Source organism: Pygoscelis adeliae, unplaced genomic scaffold (assembly GCF_000699105.1).
Source record: "Pygoscelis adeliae isolate BGI_AS28 unplaced genomic scaffold, ASM69910v1 Scaffold294, whole genome shotgun sequence".
In the NCBI taxonomy this organism is placed as follows: domain Eukaryota; kingdom Metazoa; phylum Chordata; class Aves; order Sphenisciformes; family Spheniscidae; genus Pygoscelis; species Pygoscelis adeliae.
The window spans coordinates 3,071,075-3,083,873 of NW_008824722.1; the positions used below are offsets into that span (position 1 = coordinate 3,071,075).

The following is a 12,799-nucleotide window of genomic DNA, read 5'->3' on the forward strand; positions in this document are numbered from 1 at the left end:
TGCAGCCCAGGAGACGGTTGGCCTTCTGGGCTGCGAGCGCACCTTGCTGGCTCATGTCCAGCTTTTCATCCACCAGTACCCCCAAGTCCTTCTTGGGAGGGCTGCTCTCAATCCCTTCATCCCCCAGCCTGTATTGATACTGGGGGCTGCCCCAACCCAGGTGCAGGACCTTGCACTTTGCCTTCTTAAACCTCATGAGGTTCATACGGGCCCACTTCTCGAGCTTGTCCAGGTCCCTCTGGATGGCATCCCGTCCCTCTGGTGTGTTGACCGCACCACTCAGCTTGGTGTCATCTGCAAACCTGCTGAGGGTGCACTCGATCCCACTGTCTATGTCATTGATGAAGCTATTAAACAGTACCGGTCCCAATACGGACCCCTGCGGGACGCCACTTGTCACCAGCCTCCATCTGGACGTTGAGCCGTTGACCACTACCCCATGGATGGATGCAACCATCTAACCAATTCCTCACCCACCAGACAGTCCAGTATGTTGTCCCAAGTTGTCCCAGTATGAAGAAAGAGTAGCAAGTAGCTACTCTTCCAAAATCAGTATTTACCAGGGTTGTGCATGTAGGCTGCTCTAAAAATGGAGAATTCGCATCCAGTCCTCTCTGCCAGAAATTGTGATGTGAAAGTAAATAGGGGAAAAAACATGAACAAATGGATCATCACAGATTCAGAATCTTAATACTATTAACGTGACAATGATGACATCATGAATTATCTTAGAGGTAGAGCTATATTTGCTTATCATACAGCATTGTTCCACAAACTAGTTCATGCCCATTTTTACAAGTTAACAGCTATCTTAAGGAAACAGTGATATGAAGACTGAAGCAAAGAGGACGGAGTTTGGAATTGTTCCGTGTTTAACATAAACACTTGTAATTAGTGAGCTGTCTTGGAGCTTTAACCAAGAAACGAGAAAGTGCGAGGCCCAGAGGTCAGCAATAGGTCCGTTATGTAGAAATTGTTACTCCTACTTAAAAATCAGATGCATTAGCAGGACACTCTGAGTAAAGTGCGTGCTCTGCTGTGCAGACCATGTGCAGTTTGCCATTTTCTAATGCTTTTCCAACAGCCCTGAAACAATTTATCAAAAACAAGCAAGCAGGCATTTAATTTACTATTCAGTCCAAACTAGATGTGTTGCTGTGAACTGTTTAGGAAATTTTGACCACTCTTTTTTTTAACTGAATATGATAGATTTTTGTTCCATCTATACTTACGATAAACATTTATGTTCACTATTGAATCTCCTTAAATAACTCTAATGTTTGGTTTAGAACATGCAGACAATGAAGAGGAACAATGGTCAGATGATTTTGTAAGTACATATTTTGGGGCAGTAGGAGGTTACTGTAGCAACAAGTTCAGCAGAAGCAATAATAATAAAAGTTTATTTTTTAATCACCTACTTGTGGTTGAACTTAATACTACTGAAATGTTATCTAATTTGTTATATCAGCATTATTTACAAGTAGCCAATGATTTTTAGCTACCTCAGGTTTTTTTACATTCAACTTAGAAGTACACTCAGAAGCACTGTCAGTGGTAGCTATGGATGCTAAGCTTTTTGGATAAGTAAGCACGTGGCATCAATTTGAGGGACTTCTCAAACTGAACGGTGATTTCAGAAACCAGTAAGATCTTGTATTTGGGGGAGGGACAGTGGGAGGAGTGAGGAGGGGAAAGCCACTTCTTCCTAAAAATGAAACATTTCTGATAAGATTTTAGAGAACATTAGAATGAAGCAAGTCATGGTCATGAGCCATGTAAAGCAATTGCCATAGTGTACAACCATCAGCCTGAAGTGACTAGTTTCCTTCTGGAGTTAGCTCCTGAGTACCCTTTTAATAGGAAATGGAGAGGAAGTGGCAGGACACATCAGAAGTCACAGTTGGAACTAGGCCTGTGAAGGGAAACAAGCTGTTGGTCCATAATTTGAAGACTGAACTCTTGGTGTGAAAAGACTCCTTGGAGACAGGGAGCAGGAAGCTCCTGGGAGGAGCAGTAGGGGAGGCAGGTGGGAGTACCTATTTGTTTAGAGAGGGAGCACTAAAAGGGAGTGTAACGTGTCCTTTCAAGGATACATTCTTGTAATTTAGTTAATTGTACTCCTGCAAGGATATTTGTGTCATACACTGCTATGAAGCCTTAAGAATGTTATGAGATGAGAAATGGGAAGTTCTGTCTTTCTAGGACAGTGATTATGAAAATCCAGATGACCACTCTGACTCTGAGATGTATGTGGTCCCCAGTGAAGAGAATCCTGATGACAGCTATGAGCCGCCTCCAAGTGAGCAGGAGAAAAAGAAGATTCCCTCCGCATTCCCTATTTCTAGGGGTGAATACGCAGGTAGTTATAGACTAGTTGGCTATGTCAGCTTGCTAATTGCTTATTTATCAGTACCAAAAGAGGAGTGGCCTCAAATGGACTAACCTGTGTTCTCAAGAGTTTGCTTTTAATTCTGGCAATCAGGTCTTCAGCTTTCAGGGGTATGATTTGTTATTACAGCATGAAACAGGTTAGTATTGCTGCTAGTGATGTTTAGAATTTTAATATAATGTGTCCTAGAGACTTTGATAGACATCTACTAACCACAAAATTCAAGCAAAGGTATGGGAGATATCACTAACTTGGCTCCAGATTCATCTGCGTAATTTAATGCAGGAATTCATGTTGAAGATTAAGCACATAAGACTATACAGGTCCCTTCTTAATCTTTTCTGTATCTCAAATCATTATTCCAAAAGCAGTAAAACAGAGGACAAAGCAGCCCAAATATTCACTCCATATTGTCCTTCAAGATTGGTACTGAGGAGATTAAATATCCTGAAAAACAGGACAGGATGAAGGTTTTCTTTACATCAGGCTAGCATAAAGGCATTTTTTCTTCCTGTTTTGATTCTTTTCAACCATGGGCAGATTGCACTGAAGTGAATGAAAGTTAGCTTTGGTTAGATGAAGATTTGGGCCATGGGGAAAAGCAATATTAGCATGATGCCTGCTTTCATTTTTTGTATGATACAAGATTGCAACTGGTTATAAATAATCATCAAAGTGCTAAAATGCCACATACGTACTCATAGAAGTTTATCAGCACCTAACGTATGTGTTCTTTGAAAAGGGGAGGAATTTTTAAAATGACACCCCACAGGACCTGGCATAACTTGTGTTTTAGTCCCACCCTTTGTACTGTAACAGTTGTTTTTCTCATATGTCAGATATTTTTCTCACTTCCTATCACCAAAGTTCATACTGGCACAGGACATACTAACTAATGGACTATACCACCCAGCCACCACCTTTTTCCCCAAGGAGTTAAACAGTTGTTTGTACAACAGTCAGTATCTAAGCACCCTCTGCAGCCTTATAAGAGGACTAGGTTTCTACCCTGAGTGGTGAAATAGGACCAGTTTGCACGCAAGTCTCAACATCAGGACCAGCATACACTCAGGTCTGCCTTTTGACCTGAGCTGCAGCCACAATAAAGACTTGTTTGCCCAGGTAGTAGAAGATGATCCAGAGGCTAATGTGTAATTTTTACTAAAATTGTTGTTTTCTTCCATATTAAAAGACAATCGCACCAGTCACCAGCAGCTTCCTCCCATCAACAAACCTCTCCCAAGTACACCCAGTCCAGCCATGTCCAGACCAAAGAAACCATCCGTGCCATCCCTGCCTTTGCCATCTCCTGCTGCAAAACCAAAAGTACCACCGAAGCCTAAGGAGTGTAGTGATGATGAGGTAATGTTTATAGATATACTTGTTTGACAGTTTAAATGACTGATGACCCCGCAGCAATCATAAGATAGACTACACAGCAATGCCACGGCCTGGTCTCTTTCTTAGCCTCTATGGTATAAATGACTTTGTACATCGCAAGCAGTGACCTGCAAGTACCGTGCTGATTCCTAGGGGATATCTGCCTGCTTCAGGAGGCTTTTTAGGCCACAGAATAGTTTCTGCTCATCTGTAACAAGCTGCAGGCAATGGGGAGAGCGCAACCTCAAAGGCTGCCCCAGAACCAAAGCGAAGGGAGGGCTTTTACCCATCAGTCTAGAACTGGAGTAATTTGGTAAAGTTTTCAGTCTTGGAGAATCCCATCTGCATAGAATGTTAAATGTCTGAAATAGCAGTCACTGTGAAATAGCAACTGTTATAAGCTGCTGCCAGGGCTTCAATCCCAACAGTTTATTGTTATGATGGAGGTTTAACTGGTAGATTTTTGTCCTGCATTTCTCATAGGATAATTACATTGTGCCAGTGGACAATGACGACGATAACTATATTGAACCCACAGAAAGCAGCATGTCACTACCTACGATATGTGAGTTTTAGTCCTTTAAGCTAATAATTATTGCCTTATTAGGAACCGCAGTGGAAAAATGGATCAAATTAATGTCTATTTCTAGGGTTTAAAGAGTGGAGGTGCAGCTATTAAAGAGAATGCAGCCTGCAAAAAGGCAATTGGCTCCTTTGGCCCATGACAAGGCCAAGGAAAATTATTTTTAACTTTATTGGAAGCCATGTTTAATTCCTGCCTCTCTCACTCAGCTATTTCAAAGTCCAGCCCTTGTACAACCAGGAAGCTTTTCATGGTATGTGATCTCCCTCCTCATCCAAGGGAGCACAGCATTAAAATTCTCTGTTTGCTGAAGCGCCTCAGGAGAAGAACAAGCCTTTTCAGGTTTTCAGTAAATAAAGGCAGACTTTGAGTCCTTTTTTTTTTTACCTCACTATTTGAAGTATATTTAGCTGGAGAGTGAAATTATTACAGTCCAAAGGTGAAAAGTAAACAGAGAAGAGTATGTAGTTCTGCTCTCTGACATTACTGACAGTATCAAACCTATTCAGCAAGGCATGAACACTGAATAATGTTTCCATTTTAAAATGAGAGCTGCTTTCTGTCTCAGTTGATTTGTTCAAGGTCACACAAAAAGGCTATCACTTGGACCTACTTAATATTTATTCTTACTGTATAAATGTTACATTGTTAGTTTTTTAATACATATGAGTATATATATAAATGTATGTATATACACACACACGCACAAGTATATATGTATATGAATAAAATATGGTTTTTAGCTCCTGTGAACAGATATATGAAGACAACAAAGTCAGCCCCCCCTACTTCTCCAAAGCCTTCTCTTACTTCTGATATGCAAGGTACGTAGAGTTTGTATCACTGTTAAAATAAATTGATCTAAGACTGAGGAATATTAAAATATGCTTGATGTATTCACAACACAAACCATATGACATACTTCAGTAAAACAAAAATATGTTCCCCTTTAGGTTTTTCTGTGTTGTAGCAGTTGTTTTGTCTAGCTCAAATAGTAAATCTGTCTTAAGCATGAGAACAAGTCATTTGCCCCAGACCAATTTATTTTAGTCTTTTGCTCTAGCGGAGGAACGCAAATGGATCAATACAGCAAAACCAATTATAGGACTCAGTATGTTAGTAATCCCATTTCACTATAGGAATCAAGACTCAATACTTTAAAACCACATCAAGATTCAACCTTAAGAAACTCAGTATAGGCTGATGTTTTGCATGTCCTGTGATAACAGTGTTCCCATTCAAGTTCTATAAAAAGCAATTTATTTGGAAAAAAGAAACAAAAGCAGAAGCAAATAAGAAGAATCGTATTTGCTTTTGTAAGTGCAGATATACTTGCTTAATCTTTCTTAGCTGTGCTAACTTTAAGTTGTTTTGCATCCTTGTCATGTCATTAATTGCTTGGAATGTAACCTTTACAGACTGATCACACAGTTCTTTATAAGTCTTTGCATATTCATTAGCAATGTATTTAGCTTTCAAATTGTAAACTACAAAAGTTTTTTTTCTGAATGACTTAAGGTTTTGTGACTTACTTTTCAGACATTTTAAAATGCCCTTTTCAATCTTAGCCTTTCTGTAAATCAGTGTCAAGCAACAACCAGCTCCTGACGGAAATTACTAAAAAAAAAAATAAAACATCTCCCCCTGGTGGGAACTCGGACATTTTTCAGCGCAATAAAAGCAATGAAGCCTGACACGAAATTTATTGAAATATAATTCAATTTTCATTGAAGAAACTGGACATAGATAAAGATGCTGGTGGTCTTGGCTTTTAGTATCTGTGAATTAAAATATGCCTATGGGACAGAGCTCAGGGATGGACACTGGTCACGCAAATGAGCCAGCTTATATTTATGATTCACCTGATCTCTTCCTCCCTGAGATTCAAGGAAAGGCTAAATGCTACCATAGGTGTGATAACACATCTTTTCCAAACTGTCCCAGGTTTACACAACACAAGCATTCATCCAACAAAAAAAAGGTTGTGGGGTGGGAGGAAGGTTCATTAATACAGTGACCATTTATCAGACTTCCTGGGACTTTTCCTGAAGTTCCCACTAGAAGACCAGGGGTGTAGCTGCCCCAGGGTTTTGGAGGCAGAATCAATCTCTGAGCAGATTCTCCAAGTTATTTTTCCAGAGGCAGAAGTACAATTGATAGAAATTCTGATCAGTTTTTCTGGTAACACGCTGTACATTTTTGCTAACCAAAGAACATGTTTTTTCCTCCCTGTCCTACAGAAGTCTACGAGGTTCCTGAAGAAGAGGTAAGGCCTTTCTATAGTTTATGACTCACGTTGCCCTCAGGCAGGGCACAAATGTGATTGTAAAAAAAAAAAAAATAAAAATAAAAAAAAAATCAGTCTTTCAAAGGGGAAAAATGGGAACAAATCTCTATCTGCACTTAAAATTTTCTGACACTTACTTCACAGAAAAGCTGGCAAACCAATTCAAAAGGTCTGCAGAACAGAGTAAATGGGAAGGGGCTGAAGTTTCCCAGTCCTGTGTGATAGTGATCTGGTCTGGGATGCGGCAGCCTAAGGGAATGCTTTCCAGAAGCAGCAAAGGAGCAGTGACAGTTCTGACACAGTAATTTTCTTCCCGCTTGCTAGTACTGACATGACATACGGGCAAAGTAGTGTGCTCATGACTTCACAGATTTACTGGTGGTGACTTCTTGCCTCTCTCATCCTAGTGCAGATTACCAGGCAGAGTTCTACTACAACGCAAAAATAAGATACTGCTGTGATAACACAAATAGGATCATATAAATGTATTTTATGAAATCAAAAAGTGACCAAATAATTCAGTGCGTTTTCTCTTACAGGAAAAACCATCACCACCACCAGTAACCAGGTAACCCATTGCTATGAATGTGCATTATTTAAAACTTGTCAGAAAACATATTTTCTCGTCTAGATACTATATGTTTGATAATTCTCTCTCTAGAAGATATATATCTAGTAATTCTCTCTCTTTAGACTATCTACACAAAGATTGTCATCCGTTCCTATGTTAATTTCAATAACCTAAACATAACACATATTAAAAAGAAATACCTCTTAAGGGTACTTTTTAGAATTTTGAGAGGGTTGGGGAGGAGAAAGAGTTTGCCTTTGTATTCACTGTTAAATATAATTTTCCTTTCTTAATTCATGTTTTATTACTAGGTTCACTAAGCCACTTCCGTCTATGCCTGCTCAGAATACGGAGCATTCCCACATGCACAACATGACCAGAGAGTCACCTAAGCTGGATACTTCCAGGTAAGTCAACAGCAGCTTATATCAATAGGAAATATTATCAGAGACAAAATTTTCTCCTCTCTATTGTGTAGCCTTCAGACAATAAGCAATTGTCAGGACACGCAAATAGCTAGGGATGTTGAGACAAGGTAAGAAAGAAAGTTCTTATTTCCTTGTGAACTTCTGTATTCAAGCCAGTTTGCCAAATGGATACTATTTTCTTGAATATCCCTTTAGGGATCCAGTGCAGGGGTAAAACATCTCTGCAAGCGAGTTTAAAGTCTTATTACCCATCTCTGCACCCTTGCAAATGAGATGTTTTTGCAGGAGATGGGGCACAGGATTGCTTGTAAAGAAGCTGGACACAGTAAATCCATGATTTATATTCCAAGTCTCTGGAGGAAAAGAATCATAGAATAGTTTGGGCTGGAAGGGACCTCTAAAGGTCATCTAGTCCAACCCCCCTGCCATGGGCAGGGACATCTTCAACTAGATAGGTTGCTCAGAGCCCCATCCAACCTGACCTTGAATATTTCCAGGGATGGGGCATCCACCACCTCTCTGGGCAACCTGTGCCAGTGCTTCACCACCCTCAGCGTAAAACATTTCTTCCTTATATCTAGTCTAAATCTACCCTCTTTTAGTTTAAAACCATTACCCCTTGTCCTGTCGCAACAGGCCCTGCTAAAAAGTCTGCCGCCGTCTTTTTTATAAGCCCCCTTTAAGTACTGATAGGCTGCAAGAAGGTCTCCCCGAAGCCTTCTCTTTTCTAGGCTGAACAACCCCAACTCTCTCAGCCTTTCTTCATAGGAGAGGTGTTCCATCCCCCTGAGCATTTTCATGGCCCTCTTCTGGACCCGCTCCAACAGGTCCATGTCTTTCTTATGCTGAGGGCTCCAGAGCTGGACGCAGGACTCCAGGTGGGGTCTCCCCAGAGCAGAGTAGAGGGGCAGAATCCCCTCCCTCGACCTGCTGGCCACGCTTCTTTGGATGCAGCCCAGGAGATGGTTGGCCTTCTGGGCTGCGAGCGCACCTTGCTGGCTCATGTCCAGCTTTTCATCCCCCAGTACCCCCAAGTCCTTCTTGGGAGGGCTGCTCTCAATCCCTTCATCCCCCAGCCTGTATTGATACTGGGGGCTGCCCCAACCCAGGTGCAGGAAGAGGCAAAGGAACTTGAGTATGCAGTCTATTTCACTCTTGTGTCCCCAGAAGTGTAGGAAGTTGCTTTGTAACCACTGTCTCATCTCTAGGACATTGCTTTACAAAACATGCCATATGCCCCAGGAAGAGCAGGTGGCATCCACAATATTGTGTGTGTTACGGTGTTTGGTGAGGTCCTGTGCACAGCTGCAGGGGACCCGAGGTCCAGGACAGAAGGTCTTCTAGAATAGTTCCACACTAAGGGCACAGCATCACCACAGCCACTGGAGCAGTGCATAGCTGCAATTAAATCCATTTACTGCAGACCTCCTCATCTCTAGATCTTGAAATGCATATCTGAGCCAAGCAATTAAATAAGTAAATCCTACTCATCTTAACTTATTGTGTATATTTTCCAGAAACATTTTGCCTCTTCCCAGAAATCGTCTTCATCCAAAAGCAGTGAGTAATTAATGTGCCACTATAAAAGAATGTGTTAAGTGTAGGCTGTTCTGTGTTTTATATATATACATAGAGATGGATGGATGCTTTTTATTATCTGGATTAAATAAAAGAAACAGATAACTCTGAATGTCAGGTTGATCTAATATTGTAATTGTGGCTATTAATCTTTTGGACATCTGTTTTGATCCAAGAAAAACTTCAATGTTTCGAGGGATATATGTCTCAGTCCACAAAAGTTATTTCTTGTACTAAAAAAATACCAGTTGAACTCCAGGAACTTTACTTTCAGTAGCAATGGGCGATTTTGCCCAATCTGAAGCACCTTCCTTGAGCCTCATTCCTTTCAGATGATGAATGATAAATACTTTCTGAAAACGGAATCCTTCTAAAATGTCAGACTGGGTAGTAACCAGTATCACTAGATACTAGTAACCAGACTGAGCAATCAGTATCACTTGAAAATGCAGTCCATGAAGGAGTAATTGCAAGCTTTGGGTTTCTAAGGCTGTGTTTAAGTCATTCTTCTTCTCCTCTAATCTTGTCCCCAGTCTGTCCCTTCAACTGTGCTGGAACAAAGGTTTTCTGAAGCAAACTACTTCGAAACTTGTCTAACTGCAGCAAATGGGCAAAAGCAAATGCATAAAAGGTTCTTTTTCAGACAGATTAGTTCCATAAATTGTTTTGCACTATAGCTCTACTAATAGTTGTGCCAGCACACGAGAGGGTGCGCATGAGGAGCAAACTACCAAGTAACAGGGTGACAGTAACTGCATCAGCATCTGTGCCAAAAGCTACGTGCATCAAACTCTGTCCCAGCCCAGTGCTCTGAATTGTCCTTAAGAAATAGTCGGAAATAAGAAATACCAATAACTACATAGAGAATTAAATGCTTAAAATTAGGAATTTGGGGTCATACCATAGCATTAGATGGTATGCTATGGTAACATAATGCAGATGGTATAAGAACATCTTATAGTCTTACTTTCAATCCTTAAATTTCTAGATATACTATGTATTTCGGGGTGGGGGGGGGAGTTGGCACACCTCTACATACAACAGCAGCAGCATTTTAGTTTCCCTTCCACCTCATCACAACGTTCTTCCAATTTAGATCTGTATGCTGTAAGATGCTGAACAATTCCTGAGTGGTGCCAAGTCCAGGATTTCTCTTTTACGAAATGGTTTGATTTCTCAGCTTTTCTTACCAATATAAGATTAGAAAAAAAATCCTTCTGAAGAGGGAATGTTGGACAGAAATTCCGCTCTCTGATCAGCACTAACAAGAATACTCCTGCTTCAGAACATACTCAAGTGCCATATTGCAGCTGAAACTTCTCCTTTAATTCATTCTCAGAGCTTATCTCTAAGATAGATATTACCCTAGCTTTGCAGAGAATCAAGACTATCGTTTTGCTGGGGACCACATAGTGAGTTAGTTACAGCACCAAGGATGGAGCTCCCAAACAAACACTCATCTGTACAATGAGTGTATTCAGCTCCTGGGTACTTGCAGTTACCCACTTTGGCACACAAGTCAGCCTAGGAAAGAATTACCCAGTGTAGTCCAAATTTTTGGGTCTTTGCTTGTTGTGCAAGTGGCCAGCCCTTACAGTTTTAAAGAAAAACATGGTAATGAGCATGATGTTTTGCCCAGTGCTGTGCTGTGCCTTTCCATCCCTGACTATGCACACTGACAAAGCAAAACAATAACTGAAGCATCTGCTAACTGCTCCCATTGAATTCATTTTCAACACTAACCAGCACCGATCGTATTAACAGAACTGTAACCCTTGTTCCTCTCAAAGGCCTGGGCTGACTGGGAGAAAAATTTCTCCACATCTCACTCCCTCAACTGTTGGATGATGGATTACACCTCTCCAACCAGAGAGTGGATGCATTTGTAACCAAGATAGTGAAAAGTCATTAACCTGCTGGATGGAGATGGAGAAATTAATAACTGGTGCCTCTTTGAAAGGTACTTACATATGGAAGTCTGATTCCCTAAAAGACAAGAAGCGGGAGCCAAAAGAAAGCATCTCCAAAAGAAGCTGGGAATCGGTATTCTCTGTTCAGTGGAAAATGTGTTCTTAATATATTCAAATCTGCTGCAAAATTTCTGCTTTCCAGCTCAGAAATGAAACATGAACCAAAAGGTCTTGCTGCAAAATTCAGGGCCAATTTTCTCAATACTACAAGCAATCCCAAGGTTATTAGAATGTTCAAAATTCGATTGATGTTTGCTAAAATTTTTCAAATGCTGTAACAAAAGCTGACGAAAAGTATCCTGGATATTATATGCATTTTGTACAAATGTACCTTTAAACATTACTACAGATTACCAAGACCAGATTATTTATGCACTTCCCATTTAATAATAATTCCTTTTTTTGATTGCTTCTCATCAAATCTAACATATTTTTCCATTACAGGACCATGAAGCAAACAATAATGATGGAAGTAAGTATTCTGTACTGAAAACATGGCAATATGAGTGGAATTTGTTGTCAGTATGTCAGTGGTGACCTTAATATAGCATGTAGTGGAATGCATCAGTGTAAATTTTATCCGTAACAGTCAGCGATAAACAAGAAATGGTACTGAACTGTTTTCTAGTATAATCAGAGTGAAAACATGTCAAGATAAAAATTAAACCAATGGATATTTTTTACTTTTATTACATTAACACTGAAATGGCAGTGAGGAAAACCCTCTGTTCAGATACAGCTAATATTGCACACTAAATCTGTCATTTGCATCTCTAGATCATAGCTTCAGTAACACACAAGAATCCAGACTTCCCGCTGGAGCAGCTCCATCTCCGTTACCGAGGGGCCTGTGAGTAAAAAATAATAAAACTACTACTTTGATAGGGATGGGGTTAATTACTAGGTGAATTAGGGACTAACTCCTGTCCTTGCCTATGGCAATCAGAATTCAGGAGTAATTTTTATTGCTGTTCATGAAAGATACCCTGAGTAGGTAAAGGTAAGCTATTCTTTCGTTATTTCTGGAGGAATACTGCTTGCATGCCAGTGCTACTGCCCTTCGCTGCCTGCCACTGATGGCAGATGCTGGCAGGCATGCTTAATTTAGTCACATACTGCAGCAATAGCATGTGCATGCCTATAAATGCAGACAGTTGTGTTTTTCATTAAAATTCTTCTGCCCCACCCAAGTTGTCATCTTAAGCATTGGACAGAGTGTAGCTTCCTTGCATATCCTAAGTACCTTTCCTGAGTACCCGCATTAGATCCGATACCCTTATTCTTCTCTTATTCCCTTTTTTTTTTTTTTTTTTTCCCTAACTGCTACAGCTATCCGATAAGGAGATGCATCCCATCTTGGCCAGAAATATCTTGGGAATCAATGAACCTGATGCTTAGTTGCCAAATGAATTCGTGTATCTGCTAAGTAATCATACTTCTTTTTTTTTCTTTTTCCTCCAATCTGCAGAAAGAAAACTTCTAATGCAGTAAATTCACCAGTAAGTTGACTTATAATTGCATAATCAATAATTTTACAGGTGATTTTTAATTTATTGTAAAACTTAATTTTATCATGAGTTTGGGTACAACATAAATGCATAAAAAGAACA

The 12,799-nt window shown here is 40.2% G+C and overlaps 1 protein-coding gene across 1 annotated transcript in view; it reads left to right on the plus strand.

Annotated features, from left to right (window-relative positions):
* Nucleotides 1-12,799, plus strand: part of BLNK (B-cell linker) — a 51,980-nt gene that overhangs the window by 26,840 nt on the left and 12,341 nt on the right. The window contains exons 5-16 of the mRNA XM_009323261.1: nt 1,290-1,330; nt 2,206-2,362; nt 3,585-3,754; nt 4,256-4,337; nt 5,099-5,179; nt 6,596-6,621; nt 7,182-7,210; nt 7,525-7,620; nt 9,159-9,201; nt 11,634-11,661; nt 11,967-12,039; nt 12,658-12,688. Coding sequence (XP_009321536.1) covers nt 1,290-1,330; nt 2,206-2,362; nt 3,585-3,754; nt 4,256-4,337; nt 5,099-5,179; nt 6,596-6,621; nt 7,182-7,210; nt 7,525-7,620; nt 9,159-9,201; nt 11,634-11,661; nt 11,967-12,039; nt 12,658-12,688 — 857 coding nt within the window. The remainder of the gene's footprint in view (nt 1-1,289; nt 1,331-2,205; nt 2,363-3,584; nt 3,755-4,255; nt 4,338-5,098; nt 5,180-6,595; nt 6,622-7,181; nt 7,211-7,524; nt 7,621-9,158; nt 9,202-11,633; nt 11,662-11,966; nt 12,040-12,657; nt 12,689-12,799) is intronic.